This window comes from Mastacembelus armatus, unplaced genomic scaffold (genome assembly GCF_900324485.2).
Source record: "Mastacembelus armatus unplaced genomic scaffold, fMasArm1.2, whole genome shotgun sequence".
Taxonomy (NCBI): domain Eukaryota; kingdom Metazoa; phylum Chordata; class Actinopteri; order Synbranchiformes; family Mastacembelidae; genus Mastacembelus; species Mastacembelus armatus.
In genome coordinates, this window is record NW_022872888.1 from 52665 (window position 1) to 77746 (window position 25082).

At 38.5% G+C, this 25082-nt stretch overlaps 1 protein-coding gene across 3 annotated transcripts in view; it reads right to left on the reverse strand.

Moving 5' to 3' along the window:
- LOC113124117 (cilia- and flagella-associated protein 46-like) overlaps positions 1–25082 on the reverse strand; it is a 42907-nt gene that overhangs the window by 6991 nt on the left and 10834 nt on the right. For 2 of the 3 annotated variants that reach the window (XM_026296568.2, XM_026296570.2), the window contains 30 exons: positions 24645–24755; positions 23541–23722; positions 23023–23154; positions 22755–22920; positions 17914–17980; positions 17532–17664; positions 17233–17416; positions 16226–16379; positions 15109–15332; positions 14885–15007; positions 14575–14736; positions 14291–14439; positions 13800–13907; positions 13678–13726; positions 12790–12927; positions 11685–11885; positions 11494–11600; positions 10049–10231; positions 9625–9763; positions 8413–8610; positions 7641–7829; positions 7240–7362; positions 6446–6628; positions 5940–6113; positions 5156–5253; positions 4722–4798; positions 4186–4322; positions 3831–3937; positions 3056–3117; positions 2673–2840 (listed from right to left, as the gene is read on the reverse strand). In XM_026296568.2, the coding sequence (XP_026152353.1) occupies positions 2673–2840; positions 3056–3117; positions 3831–3937; positions 4186–4322; positions 4722–4798; positions 5156–5253; positions 5940–6113; positions 6446–6628; positions 7240–7362; positions 7641–7829; positions 8413–8610; positions 9625–9763; positions 10049–10231; positions 11494–11600; positions 11685–11885; positions 12790–12927; positions 13678–13726; positions 13800–13907; positions 14291–14439; positions 14575–14736; positions 14885–15007; positions 15109–15332; positions 16226–16379; positions 17233–17416; positions 17532–17664; positions 17914–17980; positions 22755–22920; positions 23023–23154; positions 23541–23722; positions 24645–24755 (4228 nt within the window). The remainder of the gene's footprint in view (positions 1–2672; positions 2841–3055; positions 3118–3830; positions 3938–4185; positions 4323–4721; positions 4799–5155; positions 5254–5939; positions 6114–6445; positions 6629–7239; positions 7363–7640; positions 7830–8412; positions 8611–9624; positions 9764–10048; positions 10232–11493; positions 11601–11684; positions 11886–12789; positions 12928–13677; positions 13727–13799; positions 13908–14290; positions 14440–14574; positions 14737–14884; positions 15008–15108; positions 15333–16225; positions 16380–17232; positions 17417–17531; positions 17665–17913; positions 17981–22754; positions 22921–23022; positions 23155–23540; positions 23723–24644; positions 24756–25082) is intronic. The other variant, XM_026296569.2, reaches the window with a different exon arrangement.

The window sequence follows — 25082 nt, forward strand, 5'->3', positions numbered from 1 at the left end:
GTGATTCAGGTTTTGAAAGAAGTATTGGGAAATGCATGTTCGCCTGACACACACATACACAGTAGCTTAACAGTAACCTTTGAGCATTCAGTTATTTTCAGTTATGCCAATGATTTAACCTTTAGAAATGTAAAGATCTCTGCAGAGTCAGGTTCTGTGCTCTTTCTAAACCCTTTTCTTTTCTGACTAAAATATTAATGTAAACAACTCCCCAGAGGGTTGAAGCACCATTGCCACAAAACTAGATTTTTTTCTTGGGATTTTACTTTCATAGTAGACCTCCAAAATAAAGCCCAGAGATACTGGATAGGACACAATGTAATGATTAATATTAATGGAACATGAGGCTCATCTTTCTCAGTTTAAACTGTTTTTATATATGTTTTTAGCAGGTAATTTTAAACATATTTTTAAACCAGATTATGTCCTGATGCATTTACAGGTTCACTGTTCAGGTTCACTTCAAGAAAACACTATGTTCACTATAATTTCTAGTAAATTATTCTTCTAGTAAATTATTATTCTTCTTACAATATAAAAGTGAAATAAATACACACACACACTCACACAAAATGCAAGAGGCTGTTGAAAAGTGACACCGGCTTATAGTACAGCTTTGCATCTGCAATGGCCAATTTATGTTCCACCAAAAATAGCTATTTTATTTTACATGCTGAATTTAAACTGAGTTCATTTTTTATTTTTGGTGAAAAATAGTTTACATAATCAGTTCTCTCATAATACTATTTGCTCAGTGAGACATTAAGGCTAAAATGATACAAAAAGACAGTTCATCTTACTAGACATTGAGTTTGTAGCAAAGGTATTCTTCTAAACAATACATTGGTGGTCATTGCAACTATTCTGATCTGTGCCAGACTGAAGTAATTTCAAATTAACAAACACTGATGATGTGTTCCCAGTTTGGCAGTGCCTAATTAGTTATTGTATACAGACTGTGTGGTGTGTCCATTGGTGTTTGCGTTCTTTGGGCTGCTTGTCAACCCTGCAATCTTCTCATCAACCTGGGAACACAGACTGTAGAGCACTCACTATAACGTTCTAAAAGTGTCATCTTTCAGTTTTTCACTTAGTGTGTTTTGGGCTGACAGCTTCAAATTATGCAGCCTTTCAAACACATATGAGTAGGATGATTTGCTCAGTCAACAGTGACCGATGACCACCACCTACGTACAGTACATTACCCCTGGGCAATCATAAATTGTTCAGGCAATGGACATCTACTTTAGCAAGTTCTACATGCCAGCGGGATGTGAAATGACCTTTCTCTCCTGAACAGATTTAATTTCTATGGATGGCTGCCTGCAGTCTAAATCCTGGCATTAAGATGCTTTTGCAAATGTAAGCCATTATTTACTAATATATGATGAGGAATTACAGTATATGGGGTAAGCATCTAGCCATACTGTACACAAACCCTGCTCTAACATTAATAGCTGATGGATAAGGCAGGTAAACTGCATTGTTCAAATGCACTGGAGTGATACCAACAAAATAATGAGTAAATTAGATATAAACCTGAAAAAGACAACAAAGGGTTTCTTGCTTGGGGCAGTGGTAGCCTAAAGGTTAGAGAAGTGAGCTTGTGACCAGAAGATCAAACCTCAGTCCCACAAGATTAAAATCTTGGTGGGACAGTTAAAAAGCAGTGGTGTGAATTGTATTTACAGCACTGACCACTCCCACATCAACACCACTGTGGTGCTCTTGAACAAACCCCAACAGGCCCATTGGAGCTGTTCAGTGGTCAGGTCAGACTGTGGGCCACTATATTGGGCCACTTCCAGGTGTACATATGTGTACAGGGTGAATCAGAGCATTGCATCTCAATTACATTACCCTTAATAAATAAATGTTGAAAAAAGTTTGAGCAAGTCAAATATAAGACAAACAAATACAACAAACTTCAAAGTCTCTGTATTAAGAATAGATGACAGAATTTGAGTAATCATAGCTCCTTAGCAAATAAACAGGGGGCCTATTTAATTAGAGCAAGAATAACATGTTGAACGATTGTTGAGCAGGAATTTATGATCTCTTAATGGTTATATCTTAATGGTTTTAGACCTGCTTGAAGTAATGTGTGTGTCAGCCTGGCATTTGCTGTGCTATAATATCTGTGCTACTTCTACACAGCAAAGTATTTATGCAGTTTATCCATACTTCTAACTAAATTATATGTTCTATATGTTAATTTGCATGCCCATGGGAAATCATGTATGTTGGAAAACACTTCTGTGTTCACTATGAACTGCCAAATCCATGTTAAACAGAAACATTTTTAATAATATTCATGCACCCACTCGGGGCTAGAAAATGCCTCATTTGCAATGTAATAGTCACAGCTCTTGCTTGCAAAGTATGACCAATATGGCTAGTTCTAGTGGAAAAATGTTCATGTCAAATGTCTGTGTTTCCTGTAGCTAGCTGACATGCACCTTTCTGGAGCACAAATACTGTATGTTATTTAGTATAGACTGAAACTGTTCACTTCATAGGATAAAAGAAAATAGAAGAATAAGAATAATATAGAAATACACCAAGATTATCAAACTTTGAATGTACTGGACTAATAGTGTATATGTTAATCATGCACTATCATAAGTAATGTTCGAAATCCATGTGTAGTGTTCATATATCGTTTTATGTACCTGTACCTTTATCTGGTCCTTCTCTGTTCAGGCGACTGTGAAGAAACTGCAGGGAGAAGTCGCGTGACATAGAACTCAGGCCTTCCCCCTGTAGGATGGACAAGGATTCCAGGGGCAACTCCAGCAACTTCCTGTCTGCCAGCAACACCACATAGCTCCCTGGATTCACTGGTAATTTATATGCACACACACACACACACACACACACACACACACACACCAAAGTATGCTGATTTTTACATACACTTTATGATAGTGTAACTATTACGGGTATTTGCCTTAAAATCATAAGATCAACCTTTAAAGAGATATTGATTATTCCAATAATTTGGACATTTTTTTGATAAGAAATAGTAGTTCAGGTGATATACTGGACAAAAAACCTTTCTCTTCTTCTTCTTTGGCTTTGGTCATCTCAGGGACTGGTACTGTTTCAGCTGGGAGTCTAAATAAAAAGGAACACGTGTTAATCAGTGTGGCTACACTACCTTAAGACAAGTGCATACTGTACTGAACCAGACAGTGTAGAATGTGACATTTGCAACAACTGCAGGTACTCATGGGGTTTCCCAATTTCACTAACTGCACCCATGTTTTCCTCACTTGCATATTTTCCCTGCACCTTAGTCAGAGCAGAAATAAGAAATTTGGGATGTTCTTCATCATGGTGGACCAGAACGACTTCTGGGTCGACTGACGTCTCATAAGGGAATTGGGAGCACTTATTGAGCACTTGCTGGGTGTAAGCTTTCTGCATGCATTTCTGAATGCAGACAGATGCACTAATCTGATCAACCAGGCTAAAGAGACAGATCAGCCTCATCTTGTTTCAAACATACACTTGAAAGGGCTTTACTCACAGTGGACATTCATACCTGCAACAGCAGTCAAGGTCTAACTAACTGACCAGGGCCCTAACACCAGAACATCTGTGTCTGACAGGTCAAAAACATCTGCTGTTAGAAATGACCTATTGTAAAGCACTATACACAACAATCAAGGTTATACAAAGTTGAGTCACTGACAAGTAACTCTGGGCTTCTAAACATTAAAATTCTTCACTTCAAAGTCTTCCTTAGGTTAAGAAAATTAAATTAAATTTGTCAAGCCTTTGTACTGGACAAACTGGGGAATCTGATGACATATACAGCACTTCACCTTAAGCAAGAGAAGTCAAACTGTGTGAGAAGTGGATTCAGATAATCTTCCATATCTTGCACAATTTCTCTGAAGTGAGGTGCTAACTTTTCTTCTGTAGTAGTTTTCTGTATGGAAGGAAAAGAAGGGAGTATCAATAGATGTATTGTAGTGTACAATATATTGTTTCAGGCCACAGCTTATTTTCATGTACAATATTCTTTTAGCTACACAGTGCTTGGATGTAGAAGTCAGCTGTCCCAGGCGAGTAAGTGAGAAGAGACATCATATGATATTAATTGCAGTGGAGTGAGCTTACTGTACGTATAATGAGACAGACAGAGGGGAAAAGCTGATGCTCCTCACGGGTGTCTACCTTGCCATTGTACCAACAGGTTTCCTTGAGGAGGGCATGTCTAATCTCCTGGCCAAGCGCTCGAGCTTGCTCTCTCAATGCCAGCAGAGCCCTTGGGCAGACTGAAACCTTGGCCACCCTAGAGCATGTCAGGGTACCTGCAACAAAAGAATACACATACAATGAGACATACACTCACAGGCCTTGTAATTGGTCCACACGAGCACCTCCACTCTCTCCTCCTTTTGTGAGTTTTTCCTCTTTCTTCATCTGTCTCATTTTGTTTTCTCCACATTGTCTTTTCTGTTTCAGAAATCTGTCTTCATTCTCAGATGAGTCTAAATAACAACCAGACTGCTCCCAGAAAAATATATGTGAGCAGGTAGGACAGTATGCCAATACCCTGCGATGACATTTGAAAGCAGATGAGATGGAGTATAAAAATACATAAATGGAGTATATATTATTTTTAAAATGGCCCACAGCTCTCATACAAGTAGAAAGTCTGACTGCTCACTTTGATGGAGACTGATTTAAAAAATGCACAATAACCAAACCTGTAAATTGTGTTGTGTTTCCTTTTTGATCCTCTGATGCACTGGTTGTCTCATAGAAGGCCCCATAAAGTTCTGACCTAAAATTACACATTAACAAGGACTTTTACACTTAAACTGCATAATATATGTGATATTTGCAAGTTTATTTTAAACTCCTTTAATTTGTAATGACATAGATACATTTTATCTGCATCCACAAACAGAAATGAGTCATTTCATTCATCAGCCCTCTAGTTGCAGGTCTAACACACAGTAAGCTCCTTCTGCTCCAGATATGACTGTTGCCTAAACCTAAAGTGACTCTTGTGACCTGCAGTCATTTACTTATTTACCACAGTGCTTATATAGTGGAAGACAGGGATAATATTTACAGCATGGCAAAATGAGGGGCATAGTCAGAGAAAACAGATAAAAACAGACAAAATAACATTTACCCATCCTCAGAATGCTGAAGAAGTAAGATCTTCAAGTTAGATGGAAGCTCTGTAAGTATGTTTAGATGATTGGGACTGATGGTCAGGTGGCTGAAGGCCTGCAAATCACAATTTCAAGATCACACAATTTTAGAAGACATAAAAAGATAAGGTAACCTGAATTCTGAACAAAGTGTCAGCAATTGTATTGTATTAATTTAACAACAATCCACTAGTTATTATTTTAATTACTGGACCCTATTAGAGGAGGTCAAACAATTTATTACCCTGTTTTAGGTATGGCCATGTCATCATTTAAATTCTCTTTATTTTATCATGTTAAGAATGTAGAACATGCTTTCATCTGTAATTGCTACTGAGGATTTAATTATTTCTGTTATGAAATATTTAAACAAGACATTTAACTTGCCTTGAGTTAATTTGAGAATATAAACATTGTCATATCATAATAGATAGATATAGATCACATGCTTTTTTAAGACAGCAAAAATGTATCTAGATGTTAGATGTTTTTTTTTAATCTCTTCAAACAGGTTCTTAGTTTTTCGATGTTCAACAATGCTCCACATACAAGCACATACATAAACATCTCAAGCACAAATACAATATTCTTGCAGTTCTACTACTATGTGATTGTGGAATTCTATAGTGCTGCCAGAGCAAAAGCCATAAGAGCAACATCACTGTGTCACGAGACTTCAAGAGACTTCGAGTTCAGTATGACAGAATTATAAAAATCAAGTGTTACATAAATCAAGTGTTTTGTGGTTTGGTGACCTAGTACCTTGGAAATGCTGCTGAGGGAGTCCTCCAATCCCCTGAGCATGGTCCTGGGCTGCTCCTCCTGAGAGAGGAGCAGTTTCCTGTGGAGGTTGAGCTGAGCTGAGAGCTGGGACATACAGGTGTCAGCACAGGCAGAATTTAGGATGTCAGCTATCATAGCAACAGTGCAGCAGCTCTGGGAATAAAACAAAGATGGATGAAGAAGCTGTTGGTAATAGTGGGATCTAGAGTAGGTGATGATATCCTAAAATATACCGTTAAGTTAAGATAATACGTGGGTCCAGATGCCAGAGATTGCGTTGTGCAACCAAATTCCTACATGTAGTGGATCGGAAGAAGCATATAGGGCCCTAATTCATACAATGTACCATATGTGGAACTTTCTACAGTGCACATGGGTGTAGCTCCAATACGGCTGAAAGTGAAACCTGGTACTGATAACCAAAACAATGAATGCATGCTCAAGTAGTTAAGTATAAAATGCACACAGGGTCCAATGCACAGTACCTGAAACAGGGCAAGATATTGACCTGCCACTGCAGGGTCACACTGGCCATGACACTCCAACATGTTGAGAGAAGCATCAGCCAGGATGTAAACAGGCACTGTGTGTTGGAGACACAGGTTGACGGCTTCAGCAAGTACTTTACTGGCCTGTACCAACATCTGCTGGGCTTTATGCCTCCTCCACTGCACAATAAAGAGACATCACACACACACACACACACATACACACAGTCTTGTCAACCCTGCACACATTTGTTTCCAAGTGTGTTACCCTGTGTAGTATCATATTAATTTCAATTGAATTGTCTTTCCATTAGTATTACGTTAGGATGGGACTCTCCTCACAACCAATATGGACAACAGGCACAAAAACAGACTTGGAAAATGTGAACCTAGGCCTTAGATCAAACTCCAGAAGAAACTGTTTCTCTGAAATCAGCATTTACATTACTGTTTTTTTTGCATAAAATCTCAGGTCCCACATATCTTGGAAATGCTCAATTTCCTTTTTTCCCTTTGGCTACAAAAATTTCATCAGATCTCAATCTCATAGACACCCTAGTGAAACCTCAATCTTACCAATCTTACTTAAATACTCCAAAATGCTGCCACTTAAATATACACTGTCCCCATTTCATTCTGTTCCAAATTTGATGTGGACACACTGACTTTCAATGCAAGAGCTATGCAGAACATCCAGAGATTTACCCCATGGAGATTTGAGATGTGAGGTGAACCTTGATATATAAACGTCAGATTAGAGATGAGTCAGAGATGTGTTGGGCAATATGTACCTGCAGATCAGCACTTCTGGCAGAGGTCATACTCGACTCTTTTCTGCTTGATTCTCTGTCTTTGTCTTTTTCTAAATTCTCCTCCTCCACAGAAACAGCTTTAGGGTGAAACCAGGATTCTTTCTGCGTAAAGATATTTCAAGATCAAAGAATAATAATCTTTAGTATAAAATCACCTTATGTCTCAAATTATGTAATTGGACAGCCAGCTCTCTAATTGCTATAAGCTTCTCACTCTATGTATTTGCCCTTTCATGTGTATTTATGGGTCTACATCAGAATTCCACAAAAATCCTGCGTGCAAAATTCCCTGACACGTCTAAGTCTTCTCATAATTTTCTGTGTCATAACAGAGTATTATGTGCACATTCATACTGTATATGGACATTTGTGTTGTCTACCTGCTTTTGTCTGTCCCAGAGAGCACACAGATAAATGGGGTCTTCATGCACAGCCATCAATCTGAAATACTTTCCCTTCAGACTAAGGCAGCGAGCTCTGGTCTCCATGTTTTCCAGAGAGTCAGAGTCGACTGCAGCCAACTGTTCCAGAGCCATCTGCCCCAAGGTACTGCCCACACTCGCCCATTCCTGGACAGGACAAAGAATGTTAAGCTCAAATGAGGAGACAGATCACAAGAAACATGCTTACTAGGAAAAATGAGACATATAGAGAAAGATTCGAGAAATGTGGATAAAATTAAATTATATACTAAAAGGAAAAATAAAAAAATGATATCTTCCCTGGATGATTATACCAGTCATAAAAAATAATAGAAGAACTTAGAACTGTACATGTCATATAGCTCTGCAATCCATGCTCAGCCTTTCAAACTAAACTTATTAAATGAGCAATGTCTTCTTCAGAGTTCTGAAAGACGTAGTTGCTAATATCCTATTTGGATTTTCAAACGTGTTGACAGGTAAAAAGCACATTTAGAATTGAGGAAATTCTTACACAAATTATTTATTTTTGTTTCAAGTTGCATCTTTAAGAGCAATGCATGTTGTATGGATAAGGTGATACACAGCAAAGCCATTAATCTTTGTTTTCTTGAATAGCAGCAGCAAACCAAACACTATAGTGAAAAATCCTTCATAAATATTCTGAATGAATGGCACCAGGTTAAATCCCATTTTGACCGTGGTTTGGTTAAGCTTGTACATGTCTAACCTGTTCTGTGGAGTTGGGCTCAGGTGTGCAGCGTGTAAACTCCTCCAGTGCTATCTCAGCAGAAGTCTTACTTTGGCAGGCGAGGGCTTGGCATTTCTCCTCTGCAAGGTTTTCCTCCAGTATGACCAGACAAAAATCTGCAAGGCCCAGTCGCAGGCGCAGCAACCTACGCTGGGCTGCCAGTGACAGGCCATGGCTCTGGAAAGGACAGAAAGCACCAGCTTACAAAACAGAGAAAGAGCATTCATTATTCTTTAAAAATATGAAGGAGCTCGTGGAGAAACAAATAACATACACTTTTAAATATATATACAAGTACAAAAAAAAAACAGTACAAAAAACTCAAAGAACTCATGTTTCAATGAAAAATTCCACAAAAGTCAACTTGCTTTCCTATTTAAATTGGCTACCAACCTCAAATAAGAAGCAAAAGTCTGGCAAGTATTAAAATGGTAATTTTAAACAATTATTCTAAAATTATAGGTTAGGTTGCAGGACTAGGTTTTTGTAAATTCCCAACTAGCAACTTAGGTAGATGTGATGAGATACATTGCAAATGAGAAACTGTAGGAATGGTCTGATTCAAACTGAAAAACACTAATTTAAACAAGAAAGAATTTCATATGGAACAAAATAGGTATGAATATTTCATCATGACTTCAGTGATTACAGCTGTTACCTCTTGTGGAGGTCAGTCATTTCTAGAGCAACAGCACCATATACTGGAAGCACACTACTACCATCCAGCCCACAATGGCTGAGTCAAACATGTCATTTATGTCAGTGCTGCGGTTTCCGCCATTAACTTCCTACAACAATAACCCCGTCACAGTCAAAACATTGTTAAACATGTATAAGTTATGAACAGCTACACACAGAAATATTTAGTTGAGATGTCACACACTCACAACCGCAAGAATATGGCAGTGACAAAAAATACATTAAAAACCTCATGCAGCAGACTAAATGTGATTTGGCCAATTAGACAGTAGAAATCTAACTACCGAAAAACATGCTCAGATACAGCTTTAAATAGGACTAAACATTTTGCCATCTGGACATGGTGGGCCAACAATTTTAGCCAGAAATCAGCGTCTGAGTTAGAGTGTAACCATCAAACTGTACTTCTTCTGGGAGATGACATTTCCTCCTAAGGCTTTTGGCATCATCACAGTGAAAGACTGTCAAGGAACATGTGTGCACTTGATTTACCTCCTCCTGTGGAGGTAGCAGGGTTTGAGCATTCAGAACCACATGCTCCTGTGATGTGACAGCGAGCTGCATCTGGGAGAGGCCATTTAACAGGAAGCGCTGCTTCTTGTCTGTATCAGCTGTATGGTTGGCTAAAATTCTGTACAGGGACAATGTGGAATAAGGTTGACCGATACAGAAAACACAGAGTATGGTTGTGTGAGTGAGGCAGCAACAGAGCCTATGTCAAAACAGGTTATGTGTATGAGTTATATTATGAAATCATTCTTAAGTTAAACTACTATGTGTGGACTTCCAAGATTTCACTTTCAAATCCAATCAATAAGCATAAATGTAGATTAATACATAGAATACAGTATGATTTCAAGTGCAGCATATATTCATTTTTTGATATTCAATTTGAATTAACTCCTGACAAACTAACCTTAGACCATTTGCAGAAGCTGAATGTGCTTCTGCAGCTTGTTCTCTGTAGCCGAGTTTAGTAAAACTGTTGGCACACTCTCTGAGTGCATCACAAGCAGCTGTTAGCATCTGCACAGCCTCAGTGTAAAGTGTTGCTCCAGTTTCACCACCGCAGATGGCATGTATACATTCCATGACACCTCTGGAACACAGAAAAACATTATGTGAGGATTACATGAGTGCTAGGGGTGTAGCAATATCATAAACCGAGATACACCACTCACGGTACGTATCGCGGGAACTCTGGTGGCATACCGCGATACTCTCACGCCCCCGCCGACCGTGCTCAAACAATTACCAGGGCAATGGGTGTTTTCATGGCTCTAGATGTTTTTTCAGTTGTTGAGAACAATGGATTCACGCGTTTGGTAAGTGTGTTGGAGCCTCCTTACCCTCAACATATGACCTATACACCAGTACTGCCTGGTTTATGGTGCAAAACTTCAATCCAGTTGTTTAGTAAAAAAGTACAAATGCATCTAGACTCTTTAGTGTCTAAAAAAGGCTGAAAACTCTTACATATCCTGAAAGTAGTGGGGGTCAAAGGAAGTTGACGGATGCATGCAAGACATTGAAGTCATTTAAACATGTATATAAAAGTCTATAAGAAAGCCTAGAGTGAAACAGTCTAAACTCATACTTTAGGGATGCACTGATTCTTTGGTTCATGGATTATAAAATATCTTTATGCCAGTGGTACCTCCAACTTCCTGTTTTGGGACCTTTATTTTGACACAATTCCTGTTCAAGCCTTGTTTCCATTTCGTAGCTTAACTTACCTGTCACTTCCTGCTTGATTATTTTCACCCGTTACTTAGCATTTGTATTTACACCTACCCCATTTGTTGTTTGACACTCAATATCTCAAACAGCAGCCAGCACCATTCACCACCCTGTTCTGCTGGACACTTGTTTCCCTGTTAGTTGGTTTTAAGTGTTAGCTGTTTGCGTGTTAGTTTCTTCATGTTTGTTGATCCCTCTTTATTAGTTGCATGTTGTTTGCTTCTTTGGTGTTTAAGGTTTGATTATAGTGGCCTTAGTTTCACTTCAGTTTACTTGTGTAATACTGTGTTCAGTTCAGCAGTTAATGATATTTACTGTATGTTTTGTTTCTTTTTGAATTACCAATCTAGTATCCGTTAGTGCTATGTAATTGATTGAGTTCCTAAGTTACTGTATAGTCTTAGGTCAGCTTTTCTTTGTGTTCTAGTTACATGTGTCTCTATTGTCTGTCTGTCTTCCTGCCACTTTACCACAGTTAGATCTTTTTGCTTGAGTCATAAAAAATACACATTTTAATAACTCTAAATCCATCCTTCAAAGTTTACTGTTCAGTCACTTTGTTTCCAACGACAATTTACAGGCTGAAATCTCAATACTTTGACTAAAGAAGTTTGAGGTTACCTCATCTCTAATGACGTTATCAAGAATGTGAGCTCTGGGACTCGGTTTGTCTGCTGCTCCAGAACCACCTTAAGAGCCCAACAACCTTGCTTTATAACTTGATCAACCTGTGAAAGAAAAAAAAACATGTTGGGAAAAGTGTTCACTACACTAATCAGGTAACTGGTCTGTAGAAGCTGGTCATTCTATACCTTGGTTTGAGCATCGTGGTCTCCTTGACCTACTACAGCGCTGACCTTGGTGAGGGTGAGCTGGTACCAGAACTCCTCGTCCCCTCCCAGGGTTTGTGCTTTGTCCAGTAGGATCAGAGCCTGGGCATGATTCTGCTCTTCACAAGCCAGAGTGGCCAGATTGAGCAGACTTCTTGCCACAGCTTTCTGATCTCCAATTTCCTTAAAAGACAGAACCAAAAAAATACAAATAAGAATATATTAGCAAATCTTTTGCAATAAAGACATCTAATATTTTAGTGAGCATAGTATTGCCCAGCAGTAAGGGTACCAACATTAAAGGTAAAACGGGAGTGTTGCTTGCTTGTTACATATCGTTCATAAACAGATGTTGATATTCCTGACAAAAACAGGAAGACAAAAAATAATTCTTTCTTTCTTTCAGTTAATTCATTCATCCATTCATTATGTATACCTCCTTATTCCTAACCAGGGTCACAGGGATCTGCTGGAGCCTATCCCAGCTCTCTGGGTGAAAGACAGGGATACACCCTGGACAGGTCACCAGTCCAACACTGTCCTTTAAATTCTTTTTCCATAAATTATAGATTGGATTGGTAATTGATATGTAATAATTTAACTGAAGTTTATGCTGCATATTGGGTGGATGGCAAATCCTTACCTGTCGTTTTTTGTTTGAAACTATAATAATCACAATGCATATTGATGCTCACACATGCTATAACATTTTATAGACTCAGTACAGTAGTTAAACTTATATTACAACCTAAAATTCACAAGAATTTTTGTTATTATTTCTAGGAAATGTTGATGGATATTCACATTCAACATAATTGACCATTTTTTTACACCATGAGTATAACAACTTGGTAGCAATTTTCTACATTTATAATTTGTCCTAAATTGTGTCTGACTTTCTTGAAAATGTTCTTGTAACTAACAACAAAGTACAAAGTATTTTTTAGGAAATTACAATGAGAGTTTCGAGGGAAAATACAACACCTGTAAAATGAAGTGTTACCAAAATATCCGTCAGAATTTGAGTTGTATAAAATGATTCAGTCTTGCATGCCAAGAGCATAAATGAGTCTTGTCTTTAACTCACCACAGCCACTAAATGGGCCTCTGCCAGGAGCTGCCTGGCTGGTTGATAAAGCCCCATACTGAGGCAAACCTCAGCTTTGTCCAGCCACACATGTATAATTTGTTGCACAAACCCCACATTTTGATCCATATCTCCATTCTGAAAAAAAATCACCAAGATCTAGGATAATTCACTATTTTTAAACAGACTCCAACTGTAAACAGAAAGTGCTTTTAACACTGTCAACCTAAAAGGCTGGATACACAGAAGACATACATGTATGCACACACGGCATCTAACAGAAAAATGCATACACACCACCATGTGAAAAAAAGGGAGCAAAAGAAGAAAAAAATCTTGCTCAGAGTGTGTTCTTGGATCTTGGTGTTGAAGTTTATGGGAGGAGGTCTATAGATTTCAAAATGAAATGCCCACCCTTAACACGTTAACAGGTTATACACATGTAGCACATAGAAGCATGAGAAAGTTTCTAACCATTATTAACTATCATAAAAGAATTATATGTGTTTATCTAACAGGGACATTGTTACAATAAAAAGTGAAACCTATGCTATGTTCTTAGGCCATAGAGCCAAAAGCTAAATCATAGACCTTGTATATCATCATTTGATATTACGTGACTCATAGAAAGAGTTAACGCTCATTCCAGGTTTGTCAGACAAGCAATTTAATGATTAAAACCCTCATATTACTTAGTGTAACTTTAGAACAATAGTAATTGGAGCTCACAGTAAATTTCCTTCACCAATATATAGTTTGTCTCTTCATTCTACAGTAAATAATGCAATTAATAAATAAATGTAGTAAAATTACAATTTGTTAACTTTAACGGTGTTTTGTTGAACAGTGTAAATCCTTATAAATGTGTAGTATTTAAAACAGCCTGACCTGATTGTTAGCTCTCCTCTCCTGTGAAAGAGCAATCACTTTGTGGCACCTAAAATCAAATATCATATCATAAGTCATTAAACCATAACAAACATTAAGTGTTTAGAAATGAGTTGACATACCCCATCTGTTCCTGTTCTTGGATTGTACTCAGGTTCTCAGATAGCAGGAGCTTTTCCTGATATGGGGAGTATGTTTCCAAACCCAGCTGACAACAGGTCTGTACAATTCTAATTAAAAAATGAGCAACGACAAATGTACAAAGTCACTACATAAAACTGAATCATTAACACAATTTCTGAAACTACCTAATAATAGTGCCACAAGTTGATGCTTATGAGTCCTCCAGTTTTCTGTTATTATGCAGCTGTTGACTGGTTAAATAAACCACTCATTTGTCCCTATCCCTACAAAATAGAGAGCATTGCCTATATGACATTTTCATACTTGCCAAGTACAATTTTGAAAAAAATGATCAAAATCAACTGCTAACGGCTAATAATTTGGGGGTGTTTTACTAGTATCAGCTGAAGTAGGTGACATAACTAAGTCAATATTTTAGATTTTGCACAGCCCTGCCACTCTACATGAACTGAAAACAGAGTGTTTTTACCTAAGTCGGTAGAGGTCAGAAAGGCTCCTTCTGTCCAAAAGGTCATGAGCAATGGTCTCTGCTAGATGCATTATAGGCAGGATCAGGTGGTCAAGTGAAAGTGAGTGAAGTTCTTTTTCCAGCAAACTGAGATAAAACAAGCTTTGAGTCTACAGTCAAACACAGAGACAAAGAAATAAAAATCTACTTATGCTTATACCCAAATATATACATATTAATATCAAGCTCAGCAGATAGATGGTCATCATGACACAGAAATATTAGAGAGATGTATGTATTCTTGCCTGATTTATAATGCTGTGTGTATTGATACTGTAGGGGCTACTGTTGGTTCTGAATATCTGCCTGGCCTGGTCAGGACAGCTGTAGCGAGCCCAGTCTGTTGGGGTGGAAGGAAGTGCCTGATCCAAGATAACGGGTTTAGGATTGTCTTCAACAGGGGTAAGCTGGTCAAAAAGATGAAACACATATTTGACATTCTAGTATGCAGTTAGTTCAGTAGAAGGTCAGATGATGTGACTGCATTATTCTTAATGAGGTAGTACTATATATTACTAAAATTCTGTAAATAACCAAATTCAAATTTAAGCTTACATCTTTCATTTTTTTGTTCTTGCCCATGTCTTTTCCTTTTTTGGATCCAGCAGAGGGAGGAGGCTGAGGTGGCTGACTCTTTGCCATAGCATTGAAAATCTCACAAGCCACCGCCATGGACACCTGTAATAAAATACAATGCACATAATTTGCATTTGAAGAACAGCCCCATCCACACTGTCACAGTTGAGTGATGAGACAATGTTACAGTGAAGATACATTACCTGCCATAATTGGAGTACAAATGAGTAGGCTCTGAGCAGGTTAAGCTGGTGCTCAGGGGAGGTCTTGTCTGCCATTACAGCAAGTAGAGTATGTGCTTGTATCAAGCAGTCAAGGCGCCACACTTCCTTCAGATCAGACAAATCTTTTGTGAATAGCAAATCCTGAACTCCTACCATGGACTCACATTTCACTGGGCTCAGATCCTTCTTTCTGGAATCATTCTCTAGAGGAAAGATAAACATTAGTAAGAACTTACTGTCACAAAGAAACAAGACAGATCTGTGCAACAGCATCATTAATAATACTTTTAACAACCACAAATACACTACCAGTCAAATGGTTGGGCACACTTTTCCACTGAATTAAATAAATATATGTGTCCAAACTTTAGACTGGTAGTGTAAAGTCAATTATACAGAGGGACATTTCTGTAATTGGTTTCCACTTTTTCTTTTTATTGGATGTCAGGAAATACTTAATGGGCCTAAATCAAGAGACTGATGTGTGTCTGTCTGGTCCATTCCTTTTCCTCTGAACGATATTTGCTCGGTTTAATGTTTACAGGGTAATGTAAGCACTTACATATAGTAACTACTGTGTGAAAATAGGTAGACACATTTTCAACATTTGAAATCGTTTTAATTAACTTCAAGATATTTTCACTAAGAGTGCATTTTAAGACCTTTGCAGATGGTTGTACTCAGAGTTGCTCTGAGACGTTTCCCAAATCACTTTCAGGCTAGGACTCCCAGCTAGGACTTTTCAGGCTAAGATATGAGCTCTCTGAGAGGATTCTAAGAAGCTTTGTAAATATGGGCCCAGATGTTATTCCCCTCAGACAACACAGCATAAAACATCAGAGATTTCTTAAAATAGAAATATACAGGCTACATTCAAGCATGCAACCACACACACAAACTGAACCCATATGGTAAAGGACCCCTGAGATATTTGCATTTAATGCCCTCATGTACCTTGAGGAAATGCTCACAATCTGTTATCTTTCACTCTAGACTGTAGAATGCATAGCAATGTAATTACTGTAACACAGCTTAGTCATTCACATAAACATGCACTATCATAATGCAATGAACAAGATGATCCGGTGAGTCCTACCTGCCTCTTCTGCCGGTTCAGGTTCAGTGTGTAGAAGGACGTCAATGGCCCACTGAACCTGTTGTTGGGCATCAGCTTTGGGAAAATTATGACAGTACAGCCACCCACCAAATTCGAGCATAAGGCTAACCTTCTGCCACTGAGTCTCTGTACCCTGTTCACAGATCACAAACACAGAAATCAGTTAAAACATCTTTTTTATTTTCTTTATAAAGTGTGTTGTTTGCACATAAACAGTCAACTCTTTCTTGCTGTGCATTGACATGACAAGTTTTGATTCTAATAGTATCAAACGATTATCACTGAAAAACTCACCATAATGCAAAAAGATACAAAACTAAAATATTTTTAATGCCCATTTGCAAAAAGGTGTTTCAATGCCAATGCTTCTTTTTTCAATGCCACACTTTATTTAAAAAGCCAAAACTTAAATCATCCAGCACTATTTGGAGCAGAACTGTGGAAGAAGGTCTAAGGTAATTTTGCTTTTTTGAAGTCAGCACTTGGGTGGAAACAGTGAATATCCAGCAGCCAGTCATATAACTGTTCTGCCCTCCTGGCTTTGATTGAGTCATTATTTTACTATTATTTTAACTTCATGGTCATATTAGAAAGTTGTGTGTATTTTATTTCTATTTTTAAAATATTTAATAATTTTAATGTCCTATTTATTTATTTAATTGTGAAGAACATTTTGGAGTTGTTTTTGCTGTTGTTTGGTGGCATTAATAACTGATTAGTAAGTGCACTCTCCACTATTCAATTGTACCACAAAAGGGTATTTTGAAATAAGCTGTAATGACATTGTGGTTCCACAAGATGGTCACAGAGCAACATGCTTATTCTTGCCTTTGAGTGAAAATACTAAAATGCCATACCATTTGGATTTATAACATATGACATACTGTTTATATGACAGATTTCAACATCCATCTTATTTAATTTTGGTAAGCTTTTTGGTAATAGTGTAAAATAGTGTAATAGTTAAAATTATGTGGAAGTATTACCAAGAGAGAGGTGATGGATTTCTGATAGCAGGTCAGCTGTTGAGCTACATTGCTAGCACACAGTGCCACCTGATGCCACACAGATGAACAGCACTGCTCTCCTTCATCTTGTAATCTCTGCGTGTCCAACAGTATGCTTTCCCCCACTAGTGCTTTCATCAGTATACGACGTTTCAGCAGAGGTCTGGCAAAACACAAATGACAATAATATGATTTTTTTTTGTCATTCTGCTTTTCCAGTCTCTTTCATCTCATTTTCACAGTTCTCACTGTTATTCATTTATTTATTTTTTACTCACAGTTTGTGTCTGGTATTTGACATGTCTCTAATTGCTTTGTCCAGCAGCTGCAGGGCACTTTTCCAGTTTGTTTTATCAATGTTTATTTGGAGCAACAAACTGTAAATGTTTGCTCTCAGGGTTAGGTCTTCATCTGCTCATAGAAACACATATGTAGATATACAAAAATATGGATTTGGAATTTAGATCTGTAATCCTATGTAAGGAAGTGTATCATTATAATGTAAATATTCATTCCATCCATTATTTAGAGTACAGAGGAACAAAGGGCAATTCAGATTCATATTCATTCAAGAAGTACTGCAAAACATGAAACCATTTACAGTGGTTATATCCTACTATAATTAAAAGAAAAGTTCTTTCCTGTACTTTCACCACTCACCCTTTGCTTTATAACTCCCTAGAGGCTGTGTTGTTAAGGTCAGTAGGCCTTTTACTTTCCCCTGTTTCTGAAATAGAAGAGGAAAAGATTAATTCTTAGGTTGCAAGAGTACTAGAAGACTGCTGGTTGTTGGTTGTACTCAAAGCCCACTGATGTAAAAGATAAATTGCTATCTGACCTTGCCCTGCGTATGACCGTGCATCCTTATCTGTAAATCCTCTTCCATACCATAGCCTGCACCATACCTGTTTCAATTATCCTGGTAAGGTAGTTGCCTCTCATACAGAAAAAACAATCTAATTTGTTAGGATAGGGTTTACTCCCCAACCTTTTTTAAAGGTGATTCTCAGTCATCTAAAACCTTAAGCTTGCCTTGCTGATGCTGCTTTTAACAATATTATTTTTGTTATTCAGATAATTATACATCGCAATTTGACTTCTGGTGTTGACTTTGGTGTTGTACCAAATATTTTTAAGCACACGAGTGTGCAATCATTGATTTAAAAAACCTAACCTGGATACCTTAGTTCCTTCTCACTTCAGACCAATTTCTGAACTTCTATTTTTTTTCAAAAATTTTGTTCCAGTCTGTATCCAAAGCACTTCATAGTACTGAATCTGTCCTTGTTGCCTTTTTTTACACCAGACAGCTGAATTGGATATGTGAGGGAAATTTATACCTTGACAGACAAATGTCTGCTACCTCCCTCTGTGTCCTATGTTAATTCAACAAAGACTTTTAACACGGCTTTGTAGTCACAAGGAAGCAGACGGAAAGTCATGGAGACACTAATTATATTATGTATACCATACTACTGGCATGATTTACATGTGAGTGACTGATGTGTAAATTAATGCTGTTCAACTGATATAAAAGCTGATTATTTTCTGTATTCGTGGTCAATTGCTATTGACCCGTTCTGCAGGCTGTATGTTCTGTTGTGACTCCGTTGCTTTGCCCGTTGCCTTGCCTATTAAATTTGCCATCCTTTGACCTGAGATTTGCCTTCAAGTATTTTTTCCACGACAGGATACAGTATTCTCATTCAGTGTTCATAACACTGTGCTGGTATCAAAGGTACTGCCCTGGATTGATTTATTTGACTGTCACAGGTTTTTCTGTCAGCCTTGTTGGATATACATGTCCTCTGTAATGACTGTTCTCTTTAGATATGTTGCCATTAATCTACTATTACAAAAGTTGCAATTTCAATTTACTGTTGTGCAGATGACACTACAGGGGGGCACAATCCAGTGTCTTCATGTACCGGTCCCAAGTCCAGGTAAATGCAGAGGGTTGTGTCAGGAAGGGCATCTGACGTAAAATCTAAGCCAAATCAAACATGCGAATCACAAATATGACTTCCATACCGGATCGGTCGCAGCCTGGGTTAACAACGACCGCCACTGGTGCTGTTGACTTACAGGGTGCCAGTGGAAATTGGACTACTGCTGGTCGAAGAAGGAGAGGAGGAAGATGCGTTCATAGGCAAAGAGAGAAGAGGAAGGGCAGGAGTGTAGGACTTAGAGTAGGGACTTTGAATGTAGGGACTTTGTCAGGGAAAACTAGAGAGTTGGCTGATATGATGGAGAGAAGAAAGGTGGACATCTTGTGTGTTCAGGAGACCAGGTGGAAAGGTAGCAAGGCCTATAGATTAGGAGCAGGGTTCAAGCTGTTTTATCATGGTGTGGATGGAAAGAGGAATGGAATAGGAGTTATCCTGAAGGAGCATTTTACTAGGAATGTTCTGGAGGTGAAGAGAGTGTCAGATAGGGGGATGAGTCTGAAGCTGGAAGTTGAAGGTGTGATGTTGAATGTTGTCAGTGGTTATGCCCCACAGGTAGGATGTGAGTTAGAAGAGAAGAAGAAATTCTGGAGGGAGATGGATGAGGTGATTCAGGATATCCCTAGTGGGGAGAGAGTGGTGATTGGGGCAGACTTCAACGGACATGTTGGTGAGGGAAACAGAGGTGACGAGGAAGTGATGGGTAAGTTTGGTATGCAGGGCAGGAATGCAGAAGGACAGATAGTGGTAGACTTCGCAAAAAGGATGGAAATAGCTGTAGTGAACAAATTTTTCCAGAAAAGGGAGGAGCATAGGGTGACATATAAGAATGGAGGCAGGAGCACACAAGTTGATTACATTTTGTGCAGACGTTTCAACCTGAATGAGATCAGTGACTGCAAAGTAGTGGCTGGGGAGAGTGTAGCCAGACAGCATAGGAAAATCTAGAGAGGTGGAGCTTTGCTGTGGAAAGGAGAGGAATGAAGGTTAGCCGCAGTAAAACAGAGTACATGTGTGTAAATGAGAGAGACTCAAGTAGAATGGTGAGGTTACAGGGAGTAGAGGGGAAGAAGGTGGAGGATTTTAAGGACCTAGGGTCAACAGTCCAGAGCAACGGAGAGTGTGGAAAAGAAGTGAAGAGACGTGTGCAAGCAGGTTGGAACAGGTGGAGGAAAGTGTCAGGTGTGATGTGTGACAAAAGAGTGTCAGCAAGAATGAAAGGAAAGGTGGACAAGACAGTGGTGAGACCAGCAATGTTGTCTGGTTTAGAGACAGTGGCACTGAGAAAAAGACAGGAGGCAGAGCTGGAGGTAGCAGAGCTGAAGATGTTGAGGTTCTCTCTGGGAGTGACGAGGATGGATAGGATCAGGAATGAGGACATCAGAGGGACAGCTCATGTTAGATGTTTTGGAGAAAAAGCCAGGGAAGCCAGATTGAGATGGTTTGGACATGTTCAGAGGAGGGACAATGAATACATTGGTAAAAGGATGCTGAGGTTAGAGCTGCCAGGAAGGAGGCCTAGAGGAAGACCAAAGAGGAGGTTCTTGGATGTAGTGAAGGAGGACATGAGGATAGTTGGTGTGGGTGAGGAGGATACAGAGGATAGGGTTAAATGGAGGCAGATGATTCGCTGTGGCGAGGAGCAGCCGAAAGGAAAAGAAGAAGTTGTGCAGATGACATTCAGACTCAGACATATATGCCATTATAATGTGTGATATGACATTGTTTTAACCATTGTTGGATTGTGTCAAACATGCTAAGGCATGGTTGGCCTTTTCTCAGTTTCAACGAAACTAAAACTGAAGTTCTGGTATTCTCCACCTGGGCACCATCTGCTGCTTGATCTATTTGAAAACTAGCTATGAAAAATGTGGGTGTCATAATGGAGAATGAATTTAAATTAGTCAAATATATTGTGTTTGTTAATATGTTATTTACTCCCTACTATGTTCAGATGGAAGAAGGTCCTTCTGGGTTTTTTGGTGTGGGCGCTAGTTGGAAGGCGGTTGTGCGCGGGGAATAAAGTGTGTGTGTTAATAAAGTAAACGTTGTGTTCAGTTGTTTTATCAGTGTTTTCAACTAAGGTTATTGACTGAAGTCTTTTGATTGAAAAAAAGTATATATTACATATATATATATATGCATAGTGTTCGTCAGTCCTCCCTTTACATGCCTTCAGTTGGTTAAGAATGCCAGAGCATGGCTTTTAACATGAAGTGACAGCATATTTCACCTGTTTTGGCCTCCCTCCATTGGCTTCCCTTGGAATTTAGGATTTTGTTTAAAATTTTATTGCTGACTTAAGCAATAAATGGGCTGGTTCCACCCTACCTTTCTGCCTTCTTACAACGTTATTCACCAGCTAAATTCCACAGGTCTGCTGATCCGCTGCTTTTGGTCAACCCTAAATCAAGGCTGAAGAATAGGGCTGATTGTGTCTTTTCTGTGGTCACCCCTAAACTCTGGAATGTGCTGCCACTGCATGTTAGGCTGGTCCCTTCATTGCCTGCCTTTTAATCAAGTATAACAGTTGTGATCTTATTATTGTAATGCATGTTTTGTGTTGTTTTATATGTGAGTGTCCAGCACTTTGGTCAGCAGTTGTGGTTTTTGAATGTGCTTTAAAAATAAATTGAAATTCAAATTCACAATGAAAACTTGGAAACTGAACACTATTCTGAATTCTAACATAAGCTGACTTTAATTAGGAATTTTATATTATTTTTGTTTATCCCTGTGGCTGTCCAAGCATAGCACTGGGAAATGTTTTTTCATAACTTCTCAAGAAAAAAGCATCAATTTTATCATCAAATAACAAAAAGCAGTTTGAAAACCTTGCCACCTGTTTCACTATGTTTAATAGCAAACAAACTCAATTTAAAAAATGGAAATGAAAGAATAACAAGCCATGAAAAGTTGACCTGTCTGTCCTTCCTCAATTGCTGTTGGATGAATATTTGTCCTGCCAGACATTGACTAAAAAATGACAGTTTTAGGAAAAACTTGTATAATGCTGGGGCTGGAACATTTCCCTTGAAAGACTGGCAGACTGTTTCAGTGGTTTACATTGTTGATGTGCTTTTATATTGCTCCTATTTGGGATTTAAACTGCCTAATGGTAGGTATTCAACATCGCAAAGATCCAACCCAGTAATTGTGTGCTATCTTGTATTTAAAGCCCAGTAACAGATTTAAATTTAAAAAATGGAAAATAGCTGCAAAACACTGTATATCTCAAAAATCTATACTGTACTGTATATATATTTCAATATGAGATATGCACTTCACAATTTCTATAACCTTTGTGAGACTATTTGTGATTTTGATGATGTACCCGGTAGGCTGTGTGGGTAAAGATTTTTTGACTGATCTGCAAGATACAAAATATCACAGAAAGACTTTTAACAAATTGTGCTATTTCACATGTAAACGTAGAGGAAATATCATGTCTCACAAGGAATTGAGTGGGACTCATAAAAATCTTCTCTTGCGCATGAGGCCAATATGAAAAATGAATCTATAAATGTACAACTGTGCCTAAACGAAGATTCATACCTGTGCATGTTTGGTGTTGATTTGGACCAGGGCAGTCAGGATCTTCTCTAGAGGCTCTTTGAGCTGCCATCTTCCCTTAGGGGTCTGTATAAGAGGAAGACATGTGTTCCAGTAATGGCTGGCAGCTGTGACACACAATGATGGACTGTCTGCCTTTTCTGCATAGCTGTGGACATAGAAGGAAAGAAATAAAAATGTCAGTAACCATAGATAAAGAGATAAAATCCTTTTAAAAAAGAAATTTCAATACATTAACTATGAACACAACCTGACACTGGTCAGAAGGACCTTCATGGCCTCTCTGTAAGTGTATAGATTTCCACTGGACTCATGGGCTAAGCTCAATCCCTTTAAACAGGCTGCAGTGCTCAGCATCTCATTGACTGCAGTCAGTCCATACCTAGGAACATGAGAAAATGTATTAGCTATCACTAAAAGAGAATCATTCAATCGCTCAAACAAAATTGATATAACTGACTACAAAACTGACAAACCTTAGAAATATTTGAAACTTTGCAACACTTGCAACTACAGCACTCTTAAACATATAAAAAAAATCTTTATAAATAAAATTTATAGATAAAAGATAAAAGTTGCCACCTAATGCTCAGAGGGTTTTGGAAGCAAAAATCTCAACTCCTAAAATCTGCCTATAATGCTTTTCATTCTACTCAAATCAAATGCAGTGTCTCTTGCCCATTTATTAAAAATCTGACAAAAAAGACGGCTCTGTGCTGGATCATATAAAATTCTCTTTAAAAATTCTAATTAGGCAACTACACTTACAAAACGCAGGGCATGGTTTTGAGGGTCAACACCGCTGCTTCTTCCAGCTGCAGAGCTCTCCCTGTGCAGCACAACACCAAGCTGTGGTCCTTGACATTGTGGCAGAAGGCAGCCAGCTGGCACCACACCTGCAACTCCACCACAGGATCAGTCCAGCTACATTCTGACGCCATGCTCACCATCTTAAAAAGAGAGGTGATAGGAGGTATATGGAGGTGATGAGGGGAAGGGAAGGAGGAGTAGAAGGAGTGTAAAAACATGAAAAGAGGGGGTATAGGAACAGAGAGGAGGGAAGAGTGGAAGAAAATATGTGTGAAGAGAAAATGGGAAAAGAGGGGAGGAATGAAGGTAGGGAAAGAAATCAAGAAAGGGAAAGCATCAAGGAAATTAAATAAATTACGTGAAAAAATAGAAGTAAGTGAAAGGGAGAAAACAAAGAGTGTCATGGAACAGACACAAAAAGAAAAGGAAGGTTGAGAAATGAACAAAGGATTGGAAAGAGAGAAGCCAGGAGGAGGAAGCAAAGAAAAATGAGTAAAAAAGTGAAAGTAAGCAGGAGGTGAAGGAAACATGCAGGGGAGTAAGGTTGTAGGAGGTATAATGAGGAAGAAGAATGAAGAAAATGACAGGAGGTATGCAGTAATGACAGGAAGGTAAGGAAAAGGAAAGGTGGAAGGAGCAGAAGAAGGAATGGGGGAAGTGTGAAAAATTGAAAGGGCAGTAGGGAGTGAGGGATAACGGGAATGGTGGATAGATATAGAAAGAAAAAAGGAAGAGAGGAATGAGTAGATTAAAATGAGAAGTAGGGAAAGAAGAGAAAAGAGAGCCTAGAAGAAACAGATAGATGAAACACAGAGTGAAAGAAGAAAGGTGTGGAAAAGGAGCCGCGAGTGTTGGAGAGCAATTCTTCACGGAAAAAATGTCACAGAAATCTCTGGTAACCATAATCTGACCAAAGCATGACAATCCAGGAAGCTACAGTATTTTGAAGATACTGACACTTGATGAGATGCAGACAGGCTTTGAAGGCTCAAGTGTCATCTTGGCATCTGTTTTTACCACCTGGGAAACAGCTATTGTAGGACAACAATGAGCACTACATACTGTAGGGAGACTGGGAACAGAGAACTCCATATGCCCCGGGTTCCTATTGCACAGGAGCATCTCCACCCCAACCAGCACCTGCATCATTGCAGAAACTTCCTCATTTTCACACTGCAAATGGGAAAAAGTACAATGCAAAGTGAGTAGTTCAGCACAAAACTACACCAAAACCTAAAATTTACCTACAGAAAAGACACATACTATACACTGGAGTATATGTGTGCATATAAGCTGCATATAAGCATATCACTGTATTGTGATATGCTTATAAATTATACATAGACTAGTGTGATTATCATATTCTGTAGGTCCCAGTGATAGATAACTTTCCACTGTGTAGAAAATTAGTCGATGAATGATTAATTGATTGCATTTAGAAATAAACCCCATTTATATTAACACTGCACTTCCTAATTTGCATGGCAAGAAACAACCTCA